General features: G+C 46.4%; 1 protein-coding gene across 2 annotated transcripts; it reads left to right on the top strand.

The window, feature by feature from the left end:
• Window positions 1-2999: 2999 nt before the first annotated feature.
• On the top strand, window positions 3000-20852 carry Sf3b2 (splicing factor 3b subunit 2). Of its 2 annotated transcripts, none has more exons than XM_052192876.1 (21): window positions 3000-3175; window positions 3350-3396; window positions 3869-3946; window positions 4870-5109; window positions 6442-6559; window positions 8841-8950; window positions 9257-9353; window positions 9642-9733; window positions 9981-10196; window positions 10335-10472; window positions 10615-10695; window positions 10860-11087; window positions 12515-12664; window positions 13424-13513; window positions 13627-13734; window positions 14410-14517; window positions 14763-14905; window positions 14993-15094; window positions 19941-20040; window positions 20127-20312; window positions 20634-20852. In XM_052192876.1, the coding sequence occupies exons 1-21, from the start codon at window positions 3043-3045 to the stop codon at window positions 20703-20705; spliced, it is 2637 nt and encodes an 878-aa protein (XP_052048836.1). In that variant the 5' UTR covers window positions 3000-3042; the 3' UTR covers window positions 20706-20852. The 2 variants fall into 2 exon arrangements, with proteins under 2 accessions (XP_052048836.1, XP_052048844.1); XM_052192884.1 differs by having other exon boundaries at window positions 8844-8950.
• Window positions 20853-21394: the final 542 nt, after the last annotated feature.

Raw genomic sequence — 21394 nt, forward strand, 5'->3', positions numbered from 1 at the left:
CGCCCGTCCCCCATCTCACACCGGGGGCGGGGCGGGGGCGGGGGCCTGGCGGCTCAGAGGAGGGGGAAAGGGAAAAGCAGCAAGAGGAGGGGGACTGCGTAGCATGCCTGCTGCTGCTGAGCGTTCTCCTGTGGTATTGGCATCTTTAGATACAGGCATCTTTCTCCTGTAATCTTGTAGAAAGCTCAACAGCATTGTGCTCGGTACGCTTCTGCCCATAAGGCATGACTGGGTCCTGTTGGTTCCCGGAGCTTCTTGAGGTTGGCTTAGAGGCTCAGGTGCTCCAGTAGTCTCCTACATTCCTTCTCCCTAACTGCCTGGCCCTCCTCCCTTCCACTTTGTCCTCCAGCTCTCCTGAGGCAGCGCCTAAAGTAGTTCACCCAGGCCTGGCCAGGACTCCAGCCTTCTCACTTCTGACCAGAGCTGCTGCTGGTCTGGGGTCTCTGCCAAGGCACCTTGCACTCAGAGTCAGAAACTCCAGTTCATTTCTGGTTTCTGCCTTTACTCCATCTTGGAGTGAAGGGGCAACTTCTTGAGTCCTGCCACTTCCCAGCACTGAAACGGGCAGCTGTTTCCTTGTAACAGTTCTGATTGAAAGAGCTCCTGGTGGATGTCTAATAGTGGCACCCCCTACAGCCACATTAGATGCCACGAGACCGCAGTTGATTGTAGGGCTGGCATGGACTGTCGTCCCCTTTATTCTGGGCCAGGAAAGGATCTTCAGGTAGGTTAACCACCCAAGGCTGGGACTTAAAGGGGCTGCACTGGTCCCTTCTGGTCTCACACAGCCAATAAGTGGGCATCATGTAAGGATCCTGACTTCAGAGGCGGGGCACATGGGCATGTCAGCTTTTGTTTTCTCTCAGTCTTTCCCTTTACACAGTTTGGTATCCTATCTGCATCCTGGGACAATCATGAAAAAAAAAAATCAGATCCTGTTTGGTGTGTCCTTTTCTGGCCCTAGTTATATTACCAACCCGTCTGCTCTGTTATCTCTTGCCTTAGAGACCCTGCCCTCCTCCTGGACTCCTCTGCAGTCCTGTCTGAGCATACTGGGGCCTCCAGCCTCAGATGACCTGCTCTGGGCTCTCTGGTTACAGGGAGCAGAAACTTCCTTTGGGTTACAAATGGTTCTGTCTGAGTGAGCTGGCAAACAGAAGGAAAGGCCACCTCACTTCTTTCTTTAGTACTGCCCTTTCTGGTTTTGGTTCTCTCTGCCCTCCCTGTGTAGGGTAGCGGTGATAACCCAAGGGGGAAGAGTCAAGGTCTGGGTACAAGTGAAGGGAACAAGAACTGTTTTTACCCCAACCCTATACTTTCTCTGGTTCCCCTCAAACCTCACCTGTCCTGCCTCATGCCCACCCCTCCTTTCCGTTTACTTCTCCCTTGGGGACAGCTGGTGAAACGGAGGTGGCTAGGAAAAGATCTGAAGTGCGTGGGTGGGAAAAGAGACCATTTGTGTTCCTCTCCCTTATTCATCACACACAAAACCAAATAGGCTGTCACTGAGAGTGGCAGAACTAGGAGGGAAGGAGATAAAATGAACTGGTGGGTGTCAGGCAGGCAAGACTCATGAGGTCTTGCCCCAAGAAAGGTCCTGAGGTTTTTTTTTTTGTTTGTTTGTTTTTCTTTTTTTCCCTACAAGTCCCCAGGTTGGGACACCCCCACCCCACAATCACCTGTGAGCTGCCTCCTGGATGCTAGATACTTCAAGATAGAGGAAGATCAAGTTCCAGATCCTGTTTGGGGTACGGAGGTGAGAATAAAGGGTAGGAAAGATTTAGAGGCAATGGATTGGCTGGCAGCAGCAATCCCAGTTTTCAAGAAGCAGAGGCAGGAGGATTGCCAAGAGCTAGAGGTTGGCTTGGGCTAGACTTTGTTCCAGGATAGTCTGAGCTACATGAATCTTGATTTTCCAAGCCATGAAATCAGGCATAAGAGTATACATCTGTAGTCTGCAAAGGATCAGGAGCTCTAAGGTAGCCTGGGCCACATAAGAACACATTTGTCTTTTTTGTTTGTTTGTTTTTTGAGACAGGGTTTCTCTACATAGCCCTGGCTGTCCTGGAACTCACTCTGTAGACCAGGCTGGCCTGGCCTGCCTCTGCCTCCCAAGTGCTGGGATTAAAGGCATGTGTTGCTACTGCCAGGCAGGACACACTTGTCTTAACAAGCTTGGGGCTTGAGAAATGGTGTTAAGAGCACATGTTGCTTTTGCAGAGGACCTGGGTTTGATTCACAAACATGTGTAACTCCAGTTCCAAATCTGACTCTCTTCTGCCCTCTACAGATATCAAGCATACACATACACATAAGATGCATATACATACACATAAAACACCTGAAAGGTGGAAAATGTGTTATGAACGTTTCTAGAAAGGGGAAGGAAGTATTTGACAGAAAGGACATTTATTTAAGTCTTTTTCGGAGGTGGAAAAGGGAATTTTATTTTAGTAGCGCCCTTCCCCCAGGTCAGCAGCTGGAACTCAGCCTAGCGGGCCCGTTTCTCTACTGGCTCTGATCCCCTTTCAGCCCATTCAAGCACGCCTAGGCGGGAGTGAGCAGACAATAAGACACTGTGTTATCAGAGCCATCGGCTCTAACCTTTTATTGTGGGCGCCGGAAAGCAGTCTCTATGAGTTCCTAGGAGAAAATAAGCACCCAGGTCTCTCATCATTAAAGGGTGGCGGGACAGAAGACATAATATGTGTTTGGACAGGAGAGAAGAAAGCGTCCACTCTTGGGAGAGTAGGTTTTTCTTGCCGCCGGGCATCGGATGTACTCCTTACTGCCGTGTACGGGAAGTCTTAGCGAGCGTTCGGCCTCTAGGTGGCGCGTCCACAGACTACAACTCCCAGAAGGCTGTGCAGCCTTCGTTGGCAGCGAATCCTATCTCCCGGCTAAGGGAAGGGGTGTGTGTTTGGACCAAGTTCTCTCCAATCACCACGGGACGTGGCGGACTGCGCAGCCGGAAGTTTCTAGAAGTAGGCCCGGCGGCTGACCAGAGCTTCCGTGTTGGTCGCGCGCCTTCTTGTGGCTAAGATGGCGGCGGAGCATCCCGAACCTCCCAAAGGAGAATTGCAGTTGCCACCGCCTCCACCTCCAGGCCACTATGGAGCCTGGGCTGCTCAGGAGCTTCAGGCCAAATTGGCAGAGATAGGAGCACCGATCCAGGGTGAGGCGCATAGGCGGTCGAGAGGGGGGCTGCGTGGGCTGGTGGAGAAGTGGAGCTTGGTTACCCAGGAGACCCACGGGCGGGGGGCGGAGACAGGCCTGTGGGACCTGACCTCGCCAAGTTGGCCTGCTCGGGGGTGATGCTGACCCCCTGATTCTGTGCTTCGTCCTATAGGGAGTCGCGAGGAGCTGGTAGAGCGGCTGCAGACCTACACCCGTCAGGTGAGTGTTGTGGCAGGAGTTCAGGGCAGGTCTAACTTTTCCTGGAGGCCTCCTAGACTCCTCACGGATGGGTCTTCGTTTCTTCTACTTTTTAGTTTGTTCTTTCCCAATAGGGTTTCTCTGTGTAGTCCTGGCTGACCTAGAACTCTTTGTAGACCAGGCTGGCCTCAAACCTAGAGATCCTTCTGCGTTTGCCTTCCGAGTGCTTGGATTAAAGACGTACTCCATTATGCCCGGCTGGGTCTTCATTTTTTTGTGTGTGTATTTCAACGCAGCAAACCGGCTCTTGACCATTTTGTCAGTTCTTGTTTTTGCTTTATTGTAATTGCTTCTACTCCTGTTGCTTTTTTCAGGTTCCAGCCCCAGTCTCTGCCAAACTGGGAAATTTTTGTTAAGTAAATAAATGGAAGAGAAGGTCATGTAATGGAATAGTTCCTTGTAGTCTGACCTAGAGTTTTCTTTTTTCTTGTAGACTGGCATCGTGCTGAATCGACCAGTTTTGAGAGGAGAGGATGGGGACAAAGCCGCCCCTCCTCCTATGTCAGCACAGGTAAGATTGTTTAGAGGATCTTTTCTCCCATGTGATGTTCTGGAGATAGAGCTAGTAGATGGGACAGGAAGGTAAGGGAGAGGTTTAAGGAGACAACATTGGGACCTCTTCACTTATGACTTAGTGCTCCTACTGTTTCAATCCTCAATGTCTACTCCTTCAAATTTGACTTATTCAAGATTCAACTAGAATATCTAGAAATCTTATTTGGTTCTGTACCAGCTGGAAGTGTTCATGCTTTTTACTCTTAGGTATAACTTCCAGATTATTCATTGAGACATTAAAGGATAATGCCCTGATTTGATTAATGTACTTTTAAAAAAATACTTATTTTTATGTCTATGAGTGTTTTGTCTGAGTTTGTCTTTTGTCCGCATGTCTGTCTGTGCATCACGTACATGCAGTGTTTTAGGAGGCTATAGAAGGGCGTGGGGTCATCATGGTGCTGGAGTTACAGAGAATTGTGAGCTTCCATAAGGGTGGTGGAAACAGAACCCTGATATGATAGAAGAGCAGCTCTTAACTGCTTGGCCACCAACCCAGGCCTAGTTCCTATTTCTTTAAGTCCTTTCTGAATTTGGTTCTCTTCAAAGTTGTGGCTTTGACCTGGAGTTTATTGGTGTGTGTGTGTGTGGGGGGGGTATGTGTTTCGTGAAGTTCCTATATGGATTTTAGAGGTGTCCTTGTACCTCCTTATATTGAATGCAGAATGTATTCTGTATGTTCCTGATATTTTTCAGAGGAGCCAATAGCTTTGATCAGTGTGCTAAAGTTAGCATCTCTTGATTCTTCCATGGTGAATTTTCTTGTCCTACGTCATTAGACTTTGAATTCTAGTTCTGGCTCTTTTGCTAGGTCCCCAGCAAATGCTTATAAATTGAATGAATGCTTTCTTGTTCATAGCTGTATTTTTTTCCCCATAGCTGTCTGGGATTCCTATGCCGCCGCCACCTATGGGGCTCCCCCCTCTACAGCCTCCTCCACCACCTCCACCACCTCCACCAGGCCTTGGCCTTGGCTTTCCTATGGCTCACCCACCAACTCTGGGGCCTCCGCCACCCCTTCGGGTGGGCGAGCCTGTGGCGCTGTCAGAGGAAGAGCGGCTGAAGCTGGCCCAGCAGCAGGCGGCTTTGCTGCTGCAGCAGGAGGAGCGAGCCAAACAGGTGGGATGGGCAAGAGCCTGAGCCTGCGCCTGCGCCTGGGACGCACGCATCAGGTCCTGGTGGGGAAACAGCCTCAGAAAGCAAGACCCTGAGGCCAAGCCTTTTAGGAAGGTCTTGATTGAAGACTAGGTCATAGGTTATGTTAGAAGAGACTCCCAGGAAGTCAGTATTTTGGCAGATTGGCCAGGGCCATATTGCTGCTGTTTGTGGTTTTTTTTTTTTTTTTTTTTTTTTTTTTTTTTTAAGCAGGAAGATCATTCATTGAAGCAACATGAACTTTTGGGGTACTTAGAAGAGGGTAATATTTCTCTCTCTGACTTGACATCATGATCCATCCAGAGGATGCCATTTAACATTATTTAGTGTCCAAACCAAGATGCTTCATTCAAATTTTCCTTGAAGGTTAACTAATAATCGAACAGGTTCTAGTGCTTCCATCTTTTCTCTAGTCCAGATACTATGTGTACCCTGCTTTTGGATGGGCTGTAAGCTAAAAATGATTTTTTTTTCTTCAAATTATGAGAGGTTGTCATTAAAAAAGAAAGAGGAAAAAAATCAAACACTAAACCAAACATGCTGCAGAATTCCTATGCTAATAACATGTGTAGTTTTACTTTTTATCCATTACAGAAAATACTTTATGATTACTGCTAGTTTTATGTACATTATTTAGGTGGTTTGTGGAGAATGCTGGCATATCTAGTCATTTGAGCTGAATCTAAACTGATGGTACAGATTGAGGAATGATGAAGGGATGTCCTTCCCCATATCAGGTTTACCCAGTGGGTAATTCAGGAATATTAGAAGGTAAGCGTTAGCAGCTGGGTGATGGTGGGAGATGCCTTTCATCCCAGCACTTAGAAGGCAGAGGGAGAGACAATCAGATCTCTGTAAGTTCAAGACCAGCCTGGTCTATAGAGCAAGTTCCAGAACAGCCAGAGCTACACAGAGAAACCCTGTCTAGAACAACCAAAAGAAAGAAAGGAAAGGAAAGGAAAGGAAGCATCAAAAACAAGTATGGAAACATTGAGGAAGTACTAGCTTTGTCTAGATCATGGCTGATCTTAAGGGGGAACTTAATGTCTTATGGTTCTTTCTAAATAGTTCCATCTTTGTGATATTAAAACTCGTTAAAACTTCCTAGGCTTTTTCCTATTTGTTTTTAGGAATTTTCCATCATGATAAGAAGTTTCTAGTTTTATTAGTAACATGCACACATAGGTGTAGAGAAGATGACCGCCTCATTGTCCACGATTAGTCTCCTTTGAAGGAACCCTTTAGTTAGGGATGTGTGCCAAATTCTTTTCCAACCTGAGCCTGCGCTTCTCGTAGGCAGCCGTGTTAATGGAGCAGGAACGGCAGCAGGAGATCGCCAAGATGGGCACTGCTGTCCCGCGGCCTCCTCAGGATATGGGGCAGCTGGGTGTACGGACTCCTCTGGGGCCTCGAGGTAAGACCCTGGAGTGGAGGGGCAAAGCAAAGATGTCATTCTTAAAATGTTTCCTTTATCTGTGTGTGATGACATGTGCCTGTAATCCTGCTGCTTAAGCAGTGGCACAGGGCAAAGGTTATCCTAGAGCTTATAGTAACCTCTGCTTAATTTTTTTATTATTATTATGGTTTGTTTTTGTTTTTTTCAAGATAGGGTTTCTCTGTAGCCCTGGCTGTTCTAGGACTTACTCTGTGGCCAGGCTGGCCTTGAATTCAGTGATCTACCTGCCTCTGCTTGCTGAGTTCTGGGACTAAAGGCACACACCATCTCCTGGCTTGTTAGAAAAACTAAAAGCAAGCTGGGCATGGTGGTAAATATCTTTTTTTTTTTTTTTTTTTTTTTTTGAGTCAGGGTTTCTCTGTGTAGTCCTGGCTGTCCATGAACTCACTCTGTAGACCAGGCTGGCCTCGAACTCAGAAATCCGCCTGCCTCTGTCTCCCAAGTGCTGGGATTACAGGCGTGTGCCACCACTGCCCGGCTGGTGGTAAATATCTTTACTCCCAGAACTTGGAAGGTAGAAGGATCTCTGAGTTCGAGGCCAGCCTGCTCTACAGAACCAGTTCCAGGACAGCTAGAGCTACATAAAGAAACCCTGCTTGGAAAACAAAAACAAAAAACCAAGCAAAAATAGTAAGTTATTAAAGTCTTAAAACAAAAATTTCTTCTCTGCTGAGTTTGCACTAAGCTTTGAGCACACAGAGCCTGGGCTGGATCATTTGGCTGTGTTCTCAGCACTTCAGAAACTTGTAAACACCATGAGCCCTCGGTGTGTTGTGGATCTGTAGCTAAGCACATGTCAGATGACTAGGTGGAAAGCAAAACAAGCATGTTGTATTTGGGGCTGGAGAAATTTGTAAGTAGCTCTTGCAGAACACCCAAGTTCAGCGCCCTCATTTGGTGGCCTACAGCTGCTTGTGACTCCAGGAGCTCTTAGGACCTCTTTTGGACCTTGTAGGTACTGCACTCCTGCATATTCTCACACATACACATACCTAGAATTTAAAAAATATATTTAAAACATTAACAGACTGTCTTGTCATTCTCTAAGCTTCAACAGAACTATTTATATAGTAATTGCATCGTAGTGGGTATTAGAGATGACCTTAAAATAGAAAAGTATTTATAAATTCTGTGTAAATCCTGTTTTCTATGAAAGCCTTGAACATCCTTATTCCAGTATTTGGGTGGGGTCCTGAAACCTCTTGCAGAGGTCCCAGGTCTATTCTCTGCACCTACATGACCAGTCACAGTCATCTGTAACTGCTTCCTGGGGAAACATGACCTCTTCTGACCAGGCGTCCTGGTGGTGCATGTATATCCACCAGAGGACAAAAATCCCATTGTCTCTGTAAAAAGTTACTTGCTGAGCTTGGTGGTGCATATTTTAAGGAGCCAGAGGCACTCTGATCTCTGTGAGGTTGGGTCCAACTTGGTTTACCAAGCAAGTTCTAAGCCTACATAGTGAGGCTCTGTCTCCCAAACAAAAACCAAATGATTACTTGTAAGAGTCAGCCATGATGGTGCACATCTGTAACATGTAATCGTAGTAGTCAGGAGGCTGAAGAAGAAGGATCATGAGTTTGAGCAACATAAACCTATCTCGCAAAAACAAAAGAAGGGCTGGAGAGATAGCTTGGCTGTTTAGAACATTTCCTGCTCTTGCAGAGTGCCCAGGTTCAATTCCCAGTACCCTCATGCTGGTTTATAAATAGCAACTACATTTTTGGGGATCTGACCCCCTCTTTAGACCTGTAGGCATCAGACATGCATGTGGTGTATAGAAGTTTGTACAAATAGTCACACACATAAAATAAAAATTTAAAAACAAAAAACAAAAGAAGAGGCTGGAGAAATGTCTCATTATCAAGAACTCCTGCTAGACTCACAGAGGAACTGAATTTGATCCTACCATGCACATTGGGCGGCTCATAACCACTGGTAACTCCAGCTTCAAGGGGTCTGACTTGCTGTTACAACTTCTGTGGCTACAAAACACATATGAAATATGAGAGAAGAGAAGAGAAAAATAATAAATTTAGAAGAAAAACTTACCTATAACAAGTATATGCCAAGTCATGCATTTTCATATACGGTGTGTAGTCCTGTAGCCAGTCTGTGAACCAAAACCCAAACATTGCCAGCAACCTAGAAGTACTCAGTCCTTTCGTCACCTCTTGTCCTGCAGAACACCCATCACCAAGGAGATAATTCTGACATTGGACTTTTTTTCTTCACACAGTAGCTGCTCCAGTAGGCCCTGTGGTTCCCACACCTACTGTTTTGCCTATGGGGGCACCTGTTCCTCGTCCTCGGGGTCCCCCCCCACCCCCTGGAGATGAGAACAGAGAGGTGAGAAACTGCTGATTTCCTCCCTGGTCAGAGGTTGTGGTTTAGCGATCTCAGGAAGGTCTGCCTTAGGATCTCAGGGAGGTCTGTGAAGTCGGGCTGGATTAAATTCTTGGGTACAGGTAGGAGCCACACTTAGCTAAAGTGAGTTATTAGGGTTAGGGGCTTGAGACATTTTGGGCAAAATTCTGAGGGATGCAGAACCTGGTGTGTTGTATGTGCCACCACCCAACATCCTCTCCAGTGTAAGTTGGAATTAGAGGAGGAAGGCATTGGGTGTCAGCCCTTCTGACTGGATGTTTTTGGCAGATGGATGATCCTTCTGTGGGCCCCAAGATCCCCCAGGCTTTAGAAAAGATTCTGCAGCTGAAGGAGAGTCGTCAGGAAGAGATGAACTCTCAGCAGGGTGAGTGCTATTGTATCTTGATGCTGCAACACAGGACTGAGCCATGGTGTTGTGTGGTATGTTGTGTGGTCCTGACTCCCTTTTCCATCCCTGAGAAAACAGTGTAGAGAGCTGCTACTTTCTAGTGATGGAGAAAACTGGGTGTGGTAGCGTACATTTTCTTGTTATCCCAGCACTTGGGAGGTAGAGGTAGGAGGATCAGAAGTTCAAAGTCATCCTTGGTTACGTAGTAAGTTTGAGACCATGGTTACTGTTAGGAGACTTGATTGCCATATTCTTCTTTAACAGAGGAAGAAGAAATGGAGACAGATACTCGCTCGTCTCTAGGACAGTCAGCATCAGAGACCGAGGAAGATACAGTGTCCATATCCAAAAAAGAGGTTTGTGATGAAGCTTGTCTGAGAGCATGGTACTGATTTCCGTTCTGAGCATCTGGGATATCTTTGAATTCCACAAAGCCCTTTGAACTCTCAGTGCTACGGATACATTTACAAGGGAGAAAGCTGGGGCTCAGGCTGCACAGCAGCACTTTGACATCTGCCCACTCGATGCAGACTTAGGTACGGAAGGAGTGAGGCAGGCATGGATGCAGATTCTCTGACTTAGGTAGTTTTCCTATCTTGATAGAAAAACCGGAAGCGTCGGAACCGGAAGAAGAAGAAAAAGCCGCAGCGGGTGCGGGCAGCCTCCTCAGAGAGCTCTGGGGACCGAGAGAAAGACTCAGGTCGGTCCCGAGGCTCTGACTCCCCTGCTGCTGATGTGGAGATTGAATATGTGACTGAAGAGCCTGAAATCTACGAGCCCAACTTCATCTTTTTCAAGAGGATTTTTGAGGCTTTCAAGGTACAGAGGGTGGAGTGCTCTGAGTGGCAGGCTTGATGAGTGGGGGATGGGTTGGGATAAGCCTAGGGGACATTGAATACAGGAGTCAGTAATGGCGGTGTGTCAAGAATGGAATTTCCACATGGTCTGTCTCCTCAGCTAACTGATGATGTGAAGAAGGAAAAAGAAAAGGAGCCAGAGAAGCTTGACAAGATGGAGAACTCTTCAGTTCCCAAGAAGAAGGGCTTCGAGGAGGAGCACAAGGACAGTGACGATGACAGCAGTGATGATGAGCAGGTCAGGCCCCCTCAGTGGGAGAAGGATGCAGGGCACAGGTCCTCCTCAAAAACCATCTTAAAGTGCTTTCATGGCCTAAGCACTGACATGGCTGGCAGTTTGGTTTCCACCTGATGGCCACCTAAGAGGTTATTCTCTTTAGGAAAAGAAGCCTGAAGCCCCTAAGCTGTCCAAGAAGAAGTTGCGCCGAATGAATCGTTTTACTGTGGCGGAACTGAAGCAGGTTAGACCTGGGATGACCAGTCAGCTCTGGAGCCTGACTGGGGCACAGCCCTACCCAGTTTGTTAGATGCTTTATAAGGTGGGCTTGGGTTAGGGATCATTTAAGAAAGAGGACACAACTTTAACCAAGAGGTAGGCTTTCTACAAACATACTGTGCTTTTCAGCTGGTGGCTCGACCAGATGTTGTGGAGATGCATGACGTGACAGCACAGGACCCTAAGCTCTTGGTTCACCTCAAGGCCACCCGGAACTCTGTCCCTGTGCCACGCCACTGGTGTTTTAAGCGCAAGTACCTTCAAGGCAAACGGGGCATTGAGAAACCCCCCTTTGAGCTGCCAGACTTCATCAAACGCACAGGCATTCAGGAGATGCGAGAGGCCCTGCAGGAGAAGGTGAGGCAAGGCTGGGCACAGCCTGAGGTTGACTCGACACCCTTTGAGGCAGCCTGCCTTAGAGCTGGCCTGCCTGCCTACCTGTTGCAAGTCTAATTAGCTTTTCCAGTTTAAAAGTCAGCACTGTGATGGCCTTGGGTCTGTTTATAAGGTGTCCCTCCTTTGTCATGTTGAGGTTCCTGGTCCTGAATAGCAGTTTTCTTTCTCTCTTTTGCCTGACTGCTGTTTTTCTTTTTTTCTTTTTTTGATGTAGCTAGAGGCGAAAATGATGCTTGTCTTATTTAGGGTTGCTAAGTCTGGGATGAAACACCATGACCAGAAACATCTCGGAGAGGAAAGGAAAGGATTTACCTCACTCACAGCTCCATTATAGCTGTTGATCAAAAACAGCTGGGGTGGGAGCCTGGAGGCAGGAGCTGATGTGAGGCTTTGGAGGGAGCTGCTCACTAGCTTACTTCTCATGGCTTGCTCAGCTTGCTTTCTGAGTGAACCCACGACCCCTTGCCCAGGGATGGCCCCACCCACATGATGAGGCCTTTCTCATCCATCACTAATTAAGAAAACACATTAGAGCAGCAGCTCCCGACCTGCAGGTTGAGGCCCCTTTTTGGGCATTGAACCACAATTTCACAGGAGTAGCCTAAGCCCATCAGAAAACACGGATATTTCCATTATGATTCATAATAGCAAAATTACAGTTATGCAGTAGCAACTAAATAATTTTATGGCTAGGGTGTCACTGTTTCAGAGGGTGACAGCATTAGGAAGGTTGTGTGCTGCCTGATCTTATACAGGCATTTTTTAATTGAGGTTCCCTCCTCTCAGATGACTTAAGTTGACATAAGATTATCTAGTACAGTGCATGTGTAAGTCTTTTAAATGTTTAAAATATGTTGAGTGCTAGTTGTCTGTGATTAAAACAAATTGAGAAGTGCCTTCCATTGAGCCTCCAGTTCTCCAGTCCTCTCTTTATTCCGTTTCTGATTTATTGTCATGTATGTGTGTGGCTGTGTTCATGTTCATTGTGCGCATGCACACCTGGTGCCTGCAGAGGTCCCAGGAGGGTCTCAGAAATCTCTGGAAATGGGGTTAGGAATTATGATGCTGCCATGTCAGTACTGGAAGCTGAAATTGCATGCAGCAAGAGCTTTTAAACCAGTGAGACAGCTCTCCAGCCCTGATCCAGTCCTATCTTGATCACATAGTTAAAGTAGTTATCAACACAGAAAACTGAGGTTGTGTCCTACAGTAAGTCTGTGTGTTCAGCATAGGCTGTGTCATTTGAATTGTTGGGGCTGGTTTTGAACTCAGGAACTTCTTGGTGCTAAGCTGCATTTTCTGAGTGAGGTTCCCTTGAATTGGAGCTAGATCCTCTACGAAAGACTTGACTAATACCCAGTAATTCATCTCTTCTGCCATCCTTACAGGAAGAACAAAAGACCATGAAGTCAAAAATGAGAGAGAAGGTTCGGCCGAAGATGGGGAAGATTGATATTGACTATCAGAAGCTACACGATGCCTTCTTCAAGTGGCAGACCAAGCCAAAGCTTACCATCCATGGGGACCTTTATTATGAGGTTCGGGAGGAGGCGAGAGGGCAGGGGGTCAAGGCTGGGTCTTTGTGTTGACTTTGGTTAGAATCCATTTCAAAGCTGGTACAGTGATCCTCAGCCTTAAAATTGTCCATTCCTGCCATTCGTTGAGATAGTATGTATTGGTGTTTGTTTGTTTGTTTTTCTCCAAACAAGCCCCCCCAACCCTTGAAAAAAGCTATAGCCCAAGCATTTGAAGTGATATTTGGTGGGTGGTTTAGGGACAAGATGGCCAAACATTTTGTTTTTGTTTTTTCTTTTTTGAGTTTTTGGATTTTTCGAGACAGGGTTTCTCTGTATAGTCCTGGCTGTCCTGGAACTCACTCTGTAGACCAGGCTGACCTCCAACTCAGAAATCCACCTGCCTCTGCCACCCAAGTACTGGGATTAAAGGCATATGCCACCACTGCCCCGCAAACATTTTGTTTTAAGTGGCAAAAAAAGTTTTATTTTTTCCTCTGATCTTTGAAATGTTAATCACCATGGTATCAATTGATGTTTGTGGGGAAAGAATGCTGTCCGGTGACCTCACTGTGCACAGGAGAGAGCAGGTGCTGTTTCTCACAGTGTTTCTCACAGTTAGCAACAGAGAGCCCGGCCTTCTTCCTTTTCTTATCCCACCCAGAATCTCAGTGGGAGCTATACAGCTCTCATGGGACCCCTTGTCTGTTCTCATGTCTTCGTGCTACTGAGCTCCCAGGATGTCGGGAAGTCTCAATAAAGCAAGCTGTGTGTTTTCTTCAGGGGAAGGAGTTTGAGACACGGCTGAAGGAGAAGAAGCCTGGAGACTTATCTGATGAGCTGAGGATTTCCTTAGGGATGCCAGTAGGACCCGTAAGTGTTGGCTGAGTGCCTGGGGAATCGGGAGAGAGGGTGAGGATGTGAGCAGAAAGGAAAGGTGGTAGGGTAGGGAAGGTAGGTAAGGTCCTGTTCTGTTTTTCCTACAGAATGCCCACAAAGTCCCTCCTCCGTGGCTGATTGCCATGCAACGATACGGGCCACCCCCATCCTACCCAAACCTGAAAATCCCTGGACTGAATTCACCTATCCCTGAGGTGAGCAGTGAGCTTGTTTTCCTTCTTGGCTGCTTTTTTTGTCCTTTTGTGTATGTGTGTTTTGTTTTTTAAGACAGGGTTTCTCTGTGTAGCTTTGGCTGTCCTAGAAATCTCTCTCATAGACTAGGCTGATTTCGAACTCTGGGATGTACGTGTGTGTTTGTGTTTCTCTCTCTCTCTCTCTCTCTCTCTCTCTCTCTCTCTCTCTCTGTGTGTGTGTGTGTGTGTGTGTGTGTGAGAGAGAGAGAGAGAGAGAGAGAGACAGACACAGACACAGACACATGGGAGATCTCCTGTTTTCCTTGTGTATGCTCTTGTGCATCTGGAGGCAAGCCAGAGGTGAACAGTGAGTGTGCTCAGCTATTTTCTTCTTTATTTCCTCAGCTTAGAGTCTCACCCATTCAGTTAGACTGGCCAATAAGCTCCAGGAATCTGCATGCCGCTGACTCTCCAGGACTGGAGTTACAGACTTGGGTCTGCATGCTTGCTTAGTAATACGTACCTGTACAGATTAGACCATCTCTTGAACCTCTTGGTTTTGTTTTGTTTTTAATGTTTTGCAGTCTTAGTTTCCAGAGTCTCCGTATAAGCTCTGTATCTTGGAGTGCAACTTTTTTCCTACGACTTCAGTCTTGTAGAATTTGGGAGAGCTCAGTCATGTTTCCTCTCTTGCAGAGCTGTTCCTTTGGATACCATGCTGGTGGCTGGGGCAAACCCCCAGTAGATGAGACTGGGAAGCCACTTTATGGGGACGTGTTTGGAACCAATGCTGCTGAGTTTCAGGTATGGGTAGACTGTTTAATTTGATTTTACAGTGCTCAAAAGGTTAGCAGTAGTTGGTCTAAAACTTCCTTGTCTGGGAGTGGAGTGTGGTGGTTTTACAGTCTGAAAAGAGACATGTGTTCTTGGGGTGTGGGGCCGGCTTGCTTTTCCTCAGAAGATTGTTTACCTTCACCTCTTCAGTGAACAACAGGATGGGGGATAGTCCACAGTAAGTACTTATTGAAGAAATGAGGGATTTCTTTTAGACCAAAACTGAAGAAGAAGAAATTGATCGGACCCCTTGGGGAGAACTGGAGCCTTCTGATGAAGAGTCCTCAGAAGAAGAGGAAGAGGAGGAAAGCGATGAAGACAAGCCAGATGAGACTGGCTTTATCACCCCTGCCGACAGGTAGTCAGTGGAGCCTGTTTCCTCCAAAGCAGCCTGTCAGTCTGTGGGGCCTGCTTCACAATGGAACTTGCCTATCTTTCTTTATAGTGGCCTCATTACTCCTGGAGGCTTCTCATCCGTGCCGGCTGGAATGGAGACCCCTGAACTCATTGAGCTGAGGAAGAAAAAGATTGAAGAGGCAATGGATGGGTGAGAGAAGTCGCCAGGCAGTGATGGGAGGTCCTTTACTTTAGTTGGTTTTCTGGGTTGGTTGGCTTACTTTAATTGTGTTTTTCTGTATCTCCCACCCCTTTTTAAAGATTTATTTGCTTATCTTATGTCTATGAGTGATCTGTCTGCATGTACACTTGCATGCTAGAAGAAGGCATCAGAACTCATCTCTCCAGCCCCCTCTTTATTCCCTTTTTAACAATTAAACACCAACTGTGTGCTGGTGGGAAGTCAGGAGGGTAGATCGATGAGGTTTGATAATGATCAGAATAAAGTAATTGTGGGTCTGGCTAGTGACAAAGCTAAGGAAATCTGAGAAGAATGCTGAATGAAGGGGACGATCTTGGAAGGCCTCATTGAAGAGATGGTATTTGAACTAAGTATTAGGAAAGAATCAGCCAGCGGTGGTCCCCAAGGCAGGCTTTGCATTGTCGCAGATGATATAGCTCTATGTAGGTGAGAACATAGGATTGTCTCCTTTCCTAGTTTGCTTTCTATTGCTGTGATAAATACCATGCCGTTAAGAAACTTGGGGAGAAAAGAATTTATGTGGTTAACAGCTTACGGTCCATTATGAAGAAAGGCAGGAACCTGGAGGCAGGGACTGAAGCAGGGACTGTGCAGGAGTGCTGCCTACTGGCTTGCTTTTCATGGCTTGCTCAGTCTGCTTTTTTGTACAACCCAAGATCGCCTGCCCAGGGGTGGCATAGTCCTCAGTGGGCTTGGTTCTCCTACATCAAACATCAGTGAAGAAATGTTCCATGGGTGTGACTACAGGCCAGTCTGGTGGGGACATTTTTCCAACCAAGGTTCTCTCTTCCAACTTGACTCTAGTTTGTGTGAAGATCAGAGAAAACCAACCTTCACACCCCTTTATCACGAAATAACTTTCTGGTCCTTTGTTTTTTTGTATATATGCACATGTATGCAAGGTACACATGTAATACACTGGTGTAGGGGCCAGAGGTTGCTGTCAAGTGCCTTCCATTGTTCTCAACATTTTTTTAGACAGGATCTCATTGAACCTTGCTAAGCTTCATAGCCAGAAACCCCAGGGATACTTGTGTTTCTGCTTATGCAGCCTGGGACTCTAGGTGTGCATTCTGTGCCCACTTTTATGTAGGTCTTGGGTATCAGCTTTGGGCCTCGTGCTTTCCCGTAGGTTAGTGACTTAGTCATCTTCTCAGCCCCAGATTCTGTAATATTTAGAAGTCTTCATGTTTGAATGATTTTGGCTGTGTATTCTAGGTTGACAGTTTGTTTTCCCTTCAGTCCTAGGATGTTGCTCCAGTGTTTTCTGTATTTCCGATGAGAAAACAGTTGTCACTTTACCTTTGTTCCTTGATATATAATGCGTCATTTTCTCTGGTTGGTTTGTTGTTGTTGTTATTGTTTTTGAGATAGGGTTTCTCTGTGTAGCCTTGGCTGTCCTGGAGTTTGCTCTGTAGACCAGGTTTGCTCCTTTACCAGATCTGCCTGCGGCTGCCTCACAAATGTTGGGATTGAAGTTGTGTGCCACCTCTGCCTTGCTTGGTATTTTTCTGATTTCTCTCTCACTGTTTCTCTAACACCCCCACCCCGTGTGTGTGTGTGTGTGTGTGTGTGTGTGTGTGTGTGTGTATTTGCTTGCTTATTGCATCATTTACCAGTTCTAGGTTGAGCTATTGATTCTCTGGCATCTACCTCCTAAGGGCTGGCATTACAGGTGTAGGCTACTACTTCCAGCTTTCTGGGTTGATTTTGATTGCTATTTTTGTTACTATGGATTGTAACCTTCCATCCCTTTCCAAGATGGGGTCTTATTGTGTTGCCCTGGCTGGTGTGGGGCTGTCTGTGTAGGCCAGGCTTTCTTTGAACCTGTCTCTGCCTCCCAAGTCCTGGGATAAAAGCCATGTGCAGCTATAACTGCTATAACTGGCCTTTTTCTTTTTAATTTTATGACTTATTCTGCTGCATAGTCATTCATATGCCAGAAGAGGGCATCAGTTCCTATTACAGATGGTTGTGAGCCATCGTGTGGTTGCTGAGAATTGAACTTGGGACCTCTGGAGCCAGTGCTCTTAATGGCTGAGCCATCTCACTCCCCATGCCCCATTTTTGAGACTGGGGTCTCTATGTAGCTACAGCTGGCCTTGAACTCACAGTTCTCCTAGCTCAGCTATTTAAATCCTGGGATTAAATACAGATGTGCATCACTATGCCTTGCTATGTGCCTGATAGTTTCTGATTGACAATTTAGCTTTGTGAAATTTACTGGGTTAGAACATTTTGTATTTCTCCCCATCTTCACCTTTGATTACTATATGGTTGTTTAGAAACAGTTTGATATTCTGAAACTTCCTTTTTTGGTTTTCCTAGTAGGACTGAAATAGTCCTCATCACTAGGAGGCAGTGCTCGGGAGATGCTGTGTTGTGTGGGGTTGGAGGGTCTCCATGTGATTAGTGGGAATTGGTTTTGCATTCTGACTGAGCAGTGCGCATGCTCATTGCTCATCCTGGCATTGGTGCTCTCCTCACGTGCATCTCCTCAGACTCCTCCCCCAGGGCTTGAAGAAGGAGCTCCTGAGCCAGCTCTCTCTCTGCCCTGCCCTCTCTGACAGCGTTGAACTCCTTAGATTTGGACCCTCACTCCCAACTCCCAGAATCCTCTCAGCGCTGTATGGTCTGCTCTGGTCTGTGGCCTGGAAACTCAGAACCACTGTAAGGTTTATTTTATTTTATTTAATTTTTTGGTTTTTCGAGACAGGGTTTCTCTGTGTAGCCCTGGCTGTCCTGGAACTCACTCTGTAGACCAGGCTGACCTCGAACTCAGAAATCCGCCTGCCTCTGTCTCCCAAGTGCTGGGATTAAAGGTGTGCACCACCACTGCCTGGCCTTTATTTTATTTTAATTCTTTTGGTAAACCTTTTAAAGACAAGGACTCTAAAGCAGTGCTCAGATCGACTGCTTCTCCTCTCACCTGTTTCCTGTCTTAGAGTAATTACTGTTCTTTACCATTCTTGTCTGGTGCCTTGAAAAGCTGTCGCTTCATGTATTTTGTCCAGTTTTTGGTTATTTCATGTAGATTGATAAATCTAGTCCCGGCTTCTTGTTAGGAAGCAGAAGTCTGAAGTTTTGCATATCAAGGGAAAAAAAACAAATAAGGTGACACCGTGCAGAGTTTGAATCCTTTAGGGCATGATAAAGAGTTTGGATTCTGGCCAAGGAGATGGTTAGTTTAGTGGGTAAGGAATGACCTTTAAAGGCTAGAGAGATTGCTAAGAAGTTAAGAACACTTGATCCGCGGGTGGAGGACCTGGATTGGAGTCCCAGAACCCACATGGCAGCTCATAACCTATAACTCCAGTTCCAGAGGTTCTGATTTCCTCAGATACTAGGCACACACATGGTACACATACAATCATGCAGGCAAAACACTCATACATGTGAAATTTAAAATATATATGTATGTGTGTTTGTGTCCATTTTTATGAGTGTCTTTTTCTTGCATCTGATTCTGTATACTATATGACTACCCAATGCCTGTTGAGGCCAGAATAGGGTATCAGATCCTCTGGAACTACAGTTACATATGATCAGTTGTAAAAATAAAATGCCACATGGGTGCTGGGACTTGAACCTTAGTCTTCTGGAAGAATAGCCAGAGCTAACTACTGAGCCATCTTTACAGGTCCTCTACCTTTTTGGTTTTTCAAGACAGGGTTTCTTTGTATAGCCATGGCTGTCCTGGAACTCAATCTGTAGACCAGGCCAGCCTCAAGAGTTACCTCGCTGGGTAGTGGTGGCACACACCATTAATCCCAATACTTGGTAGACAGAGGCAGGAGAATCTATGAGTTTGAGGTCAGCCTGGTCTACAGAGTGAGTTTCAGGACAGCCAAGGCTACACAGAGAAACCCTGTCTTGAAAAACAAAAACAAAGTCACCTGTTCTATGGGAAGAGTAGGAGAGCAGAGTCTAAAGGGGTAGTAATGGCTTGCTATTTGAAGTTGACTGTGCTAGTCTACACCTGATTGAAATCAGTGGTTGAAGGCCCTTCGTTTTTGGGAAGGCTGGAACATTAGAACTTCAGGCATTACCTCTGAGAAAGTCTTATTTATTTTTACTCTTTGGTTTTTTGAGACCATCTTTCAATACAGCCTTGCCTGTCCTGGAATTCAGTATGTAGCCCAGGCTGGCCTCTTACTCATAGACATCCGCCTACCTTCGCTTTTGAAGTGCTGGTATTAAAGATGTACAGCGTCATACCTGACTTCTACCTTAAAAAAAAGCAATTACTGTTATCGTGTGTGCATACTTGATGTGTTTGTGTGGGCATGTGTCTGCATGTGTGCCAGTGTGCCACAGCAAGTGTAGGTCAGAAGCTAACTTGGTGGACTTGGTTTTCTCTTTTCTCCTTTATGTGGGTTCCAGGGATGGGACTCATCATCAGGTTTGCACAGCAAGTATTACTTATTGGCTGTGCTATTTTGCTGGCCCATAGCTATTCTTTTGACAGCTTCTCTGTAGGAAAGCTCTCTATGAAACTTTAGCCTCTTTGTCTACTAACCTTTCCTTGTGAGTCTTGGTTCTGATTCCCCAGTTTGGTTCAAAAGATCCCTTAGCTTAGTCTCTGTCCCCTTACAGATTCTGTGCTGTGGGATGAGCACTGACCCCACTCGACATCCCTAACCCAGCTTTTCTTATGGGCCTCCCTCCTTCAGTGGCAGACCCTTCAGCCACAGATATCTTGGGATTCTCTTAGAATTCAAGTGTCATTTATGTTTCTTTTGACTCTGGATACCCTTTTGTCCCTTATTGGGTTTCACTTTCTTGTCCTTTGCAGAAGTGAGACACCTCAGTTGTTCACGGTATTGCCAGAGAAGAGAACAGCTACTGTAGGGGGAGCCATGATGGGGTCCACCCACATTTATGACATGTCCACGGTAAGCATTTAGAGGACATTATTTTGTAACAGAGATGGAGCCTGTGTTTCTGCCAGTCTTTGGAGGTAACGTTCTGATTTTTTCAGGTTATGAGCCGGAAGGGCCCAGCCCCTGAGTTGCAAGGTGTAGAGGTGGCGCTGGCGCCTGAGGAGCTGGAGCTGGACCCCATGGCCATGACCCAGAAGTATGAGGAGCATGTTCGCGAGCAGCAGGCACAAGTCGAGAAAGAAGACTTCAGCGACATGGTGGCTGAGCATGCTGCTAAGCAGAAGGTGCGAGCTGCCTGGGAGCCGCATGCGCAGGCGTGCAGCCTGGAGTAGGGCTGTCCTGGGCAGTGAGAGGTGGGAGGTCTCAGTGTGCACAGCCTAGCTTCTTTGAGCCTGAAGATCTTTAAGAGATCCTCCACTGGTTGCAGTCTCTTAAGTTCAGTGACACTGGGGCTTAGGAAGAGGACGAAAGTCGTTCAGATCTGAGGGAGAAGAGGAGAATGTGCTTTCGGTGCTTTTTTACCTTAGTTTTTATGTCTGTGTCAGGCTGCCTCCTGTTGGGCATTGTTTAACCTATCGTAACTTTTTTCTCTCTCTCTCCTACAGCAAAAGAAACGGAAAGCTCAGCCCCAGGACAGTCGCGGGGGCAGCAAGAAATACAAGGAATTTAAATTTTAGGTCCCTCTCACAAACTGGCCTCCTTAGGCCCTTTGTATGCCTGGGCTTTCTCTGTGCATCCCTCAAGTCGGTTCTGTACACGTTAGGCTTGTCACTTCCGGTTCTTATTTTAGACTTGTTTTGTAAATAAAGCTGTTTCCCAAGGAAGGATGAATACAGGCATTCTTGAACCTTTCTCTTTTTTAGCTTCTGCAAAAGCATCTACTTCTTGCCTATAATCACAGACTGCCCCATAGAGCTGTGGGACTGTAGTTGCTGAACTGAACTTGTGGATAATTCACTATCCCCTACCCCTCCTCTGCGTGACTGACGGCCCTGAGGAGAGTACCTTTAGGTCTGGTCTGACCTTACTGCTTTGTCCATGGGGAATAAAAATAGCCAGCTTAGCACCCTGGTTAGGCTGGAAGTAACTGTGGGCTAGGGAAGTAGGCCAGCCCAGGCCTTCCTCATTGACCTTGTGGCAGAGAGGCCTATTTCTTACCTATTGGATAACATCTCTATCTAAATAAAATCTAAATTGTTCGAGTCCCGCTAACTACTTGGATTCACTAGTGTGTGTGCTTGTGGGTGGGTGTGGGGTATAGGGTCTGAAGGGGCTTGTTTCACCTTGGTCCCTGAGTTCTGAGAAGTGTTTTGAAAAACTAGACTAGGTTGGAGCACAGGATTCCATGACATTTGCTCAAGTACTG

Source organism: Apodemus sylvaticus, chromosome 1 (genome assembly GCF_947179515.1).
Source record: "Apodemus sylvaticus chromosome 1, mApoSyl1.1, whole genome shotgun sequence".
Classification (NCBI taxonomy): Eukaryota; Metazoa; Chordata; class Mammalia; order Rodentia; family Muridae; genus Apodemus; species Apodemus sylvaticus.

Coding starts and splice junctions, on each gene's coding strand:
- Sf3b2 (XM_052192876.1), top strand. CDS start 3,043: ATGGCGGCGGAGCATCCCGAACCTCCCAAAGGAGAATTGCAGTTGCCA. Junction 8,951..9,256: donor CTGGAGATGAGAACAGAGAG/GTGAGAAACTGC, acceptor TGTTTTTGGCAG/ATGGATGATCCTTCTGTGGG. Junction 20,041..20,126: donor ACATTTATGACATGTCCACG/GTAAGCATTTAG, acceptor TGATTTTTTCAG/GTTATGAGCCGGAAGGGCCC.